This window comes from Guillardia theta, assembly GCF_000315625.1.
Source record: "Guillardia theta CCMP2712 unplaced genomic scaffold GUITHscaffold_156, whole genome shotgun sequence".
Classification (NCBI taxonomy): domain Eukaryota; class Cryptophyceae; order Pyrenomonadales; family Geminigeraceae; genus Guillardia; species Guillardia theta.
In genome coordinates this window covers 81,030-83,565 of record NW_005434518.1, presented here as the reverse complement: position 1 = coordinate 83,565, position 2,536 = coordinate 81,030, and the positions used below count along the sequence as shown (strand labels likewise).

Sequence of the window (2,536 nt, the reverse complement as noted above, 5' to 3'; positions counted from 1 at the left end):
CCTACCCTCCTCCTCCTCCTCCTTCCTCCTCCTCCCTCCTCCTCCGTTCCCCCCCTTCCTCCATTCTCTCCCACCCTCTCTCTCTCTGCTGCTCACATAGCGTGACAGTCAGCTTGTCATGCTTCGGTTTCCCGTGGGTCTCGTCGAACTGCAGCGTCAACGTCTGCCGTTCTTCCTCATTCTCCCCGCCACAAGGAGCCTCCCACTCACCCTCTCCCCCTCCTCCATCAAGTTCCCATCGCCTCCTCCTTCGATGTCTGAAAGCAGAGATCAACAACGAGCATTGTCCCCTTCCTGCTTTCCTCCTCCAATCCCGCCATCCCGCCCCTCCCCTTCTCCTTCCTCTACTCCTCTCCGCCTCTCTTGCGCATACGACTTCTTCGTCCCTCTCACCAAGAATCCACTCGCGCATGAGATAATTGATAGCCTCCGGTACCTCATGATGCCTGCACGCAAACGTTTGAACCCCCTTCCATACTCTCCTCCCAATCTCCTCCTCGCCCTCCTCGTCCTCCTCCTCTTCGCTCTTGTCTTCTCTCCTCTTTCTTTCTCTTCACTCACGGGCAGTGGCCTGCAGGAGTGATTTCATAGTACTGTGAGTGAGGAAGAGATCGTTTCGCCCTGTACCCCTAGGAAAAGAAACAAAAGTGAGTGTGAGGGAGGAGATAGAGTAGTATGAGGAGCAAGATACGCAGAGAAAGGAAGGATTCAAGGAGGGGGACAGGAGAGGAAGGAAAGGGAAAGAAAGTAGATGAGGAAAAGGAGGAGGAAGGGAGAAGAGGATGCGTTGAGGACGTTTCATCCTTTCCCGCTTACCCAGAGAGGAACGATCCAAGGATCATCTCTACCGTAGAGGAGAGCAACCTGAACAATGTTTCTCACTCCTACTTCTGGACCTTCATCCTCCTCCTTCTGTTCCCACTCGTTCCTCTCCGTTCTCTCCTCCCTTCATCCTGCATGCTCTTGCTCTTGCTCACCGGAACTTTGTCTTCTTTGATCTTTCCGAGCATCTGATCAAACCTGAATCGAAAATGTTAGTGTCACACAGTCGCGACCTCGTTTGTCGTCACTGCCCCTCTCCTCCTCCCGCTTCCTCTCCCTCTCTCCCTCCCTCTCCCTCCTCACGTTTTCAGGCTTCCTCGCGAGCATAAGATCGAAGCGAAAGCAGAAGCAGCGGCAGGATGTTCCGTTGGCTCGATAATCTGAAATGTCTGATAAGAAGAAGAATATCTCCTCATCTCCTCTCCTCTTTTCTCTGCTTCTCTACCTTCCTTTCCCCTTCTCACGTCAAAATGCTGCTGCTGCTGCTGCTGCTGCTGCTGCCTCCCCCCCCGCCACCCTACCCGCCCCGCTTCCTCCCCATTTGTTTCTTGTACTTGTGCCTCTCCTGCTAGCACTCACATCTTCGATCAACTTGGGTCCAATCCTTTCCTTGTTGGCGTAGACCTTGCATGTAAATGAGAGGAGGAGACAGGTGGTTGTGGTAGGGAGGAGGAGAAGTGGCAGGAGGAGAGGAAAAGCGGCGGAGGAAAACAAAGAGGAGGAGAGAAAGAGGAGAAGAGAGGAAAGAAGAGAAGAAGCAGTCTAACGAAGGAGAGGAGGGAAGTGATGGTCGACGAGCTGCGAATGCCGTCCCACCTGTTGCGAGAGGTCAGCATGACGGGAGGGAGGATACGAAAGAGAATCAAACAGGACAAGGAGGGGGGAGGACGAATGTAAGGAAGGCTACGTGAGAGTCGGAGGAGGCAAGAGAAAGTAAGTTGAGAACCGAGGGGTGGTGGTGGTGAGGGAGAATGGTGGTGGTGGTGGTGGTGGTGGTGGTGGTGGTCATAAGGAGGAGGAGGAGGAGGAGGAGGAGGAGGAGGAGGAGGAGGAGGAGAATGGTGATGGTGGTAGTTGTGATGATGATGATGAGGAGGAGGAGGGGGCAAGCCAAGAGCAGGAGAGCAAGGGGAGGAAGCAGGGGTGGCTACCAGGTGAAGGTGATGGGACGGACCCACTCGGGCACCGGGTAACCTCCCGACCATGGCAGGACTTTCTGGATGCCAACACCCCAGATGGGAGTTGCGTTGAGGAGGAGCAGACCTGTAGGATGCCAGGAGAGAGAGAGATCTCAGGAGGAGGAGAGAGGTGGGGGAGAGAAGGGGGAGGGATAGAGAGCGAGGAGGGAGAGGAGAGAGGGAGAGTGTAGCAGGTTGGAGAGAGGAGAGAGTTTCCTACCCTTGGTGAGCTCTGGACGCGAGGAGGCAGTCATGACCGCCAGGTAGCCGCTGAGGGAGGAGGAGGAGGTGAGGGACCAGTGGTCGCTAAATTTCGATTCCTCCTCACCCCAGAGAATTCCCGGCGACGTAGCAGGGACGCTGAACGATCTGCTCGATGAAATCGATGACCTGATGTGACAAGTCAGACAGGATGAGCCATCCTTTCTCCCTGCTTCCCTTTCCCCTTCCTTGTCTTTGCCTTCCTCCCTCCCTCTCCCCTTTGTTTTCTATGTCTGCCTTTTACTCCCTTGTCCTAACTTTCTCCAGCTCCTTCA

The 2,536-nt window shown here is 54.9% G+C and overlaps 1 protein-coding gene across 1 annotated transcript in view; it reads right to left on the bottom strand.

Moving 5' to 3' along the window:
• Positions 1–884: 884 nt before the first annotated feature.
• Positions 885–2,536, bottom strand: part of PPH (pheophytinase) — a gene marked incomplete at both ends in the record, with an annotated part of 3,607 nt that continues 1,955 nt past the window's right edge. The window contains 7 exons of the mRNA XM_005821003.1: positions 885–1,020; positions 1,126–1,202; positions 1,402–1,446; positions 1,590–1,638; positions 1,974–2,085; positions 2,221–2,270; positions 2,329–2,390. Of these exons, the coding sequence (XP_005821060.1) occupies positions 885–1,020; positions 1,126–1,202; positions 1,402–1,446; positions 1,590–1,638; positions 1,974–2,085; positions 2,221–2,270; positions 2,329–2,390 (531 nt within the window). The remainder of the gene's footprint in view (positions 1,021–1,125; positions 1,203–1,401; positions 1,447–1,589; positions 1,639–1,973; positions 2,086–2,220; positions 2,271–2,328; positions 2,391–2,536) is intronic.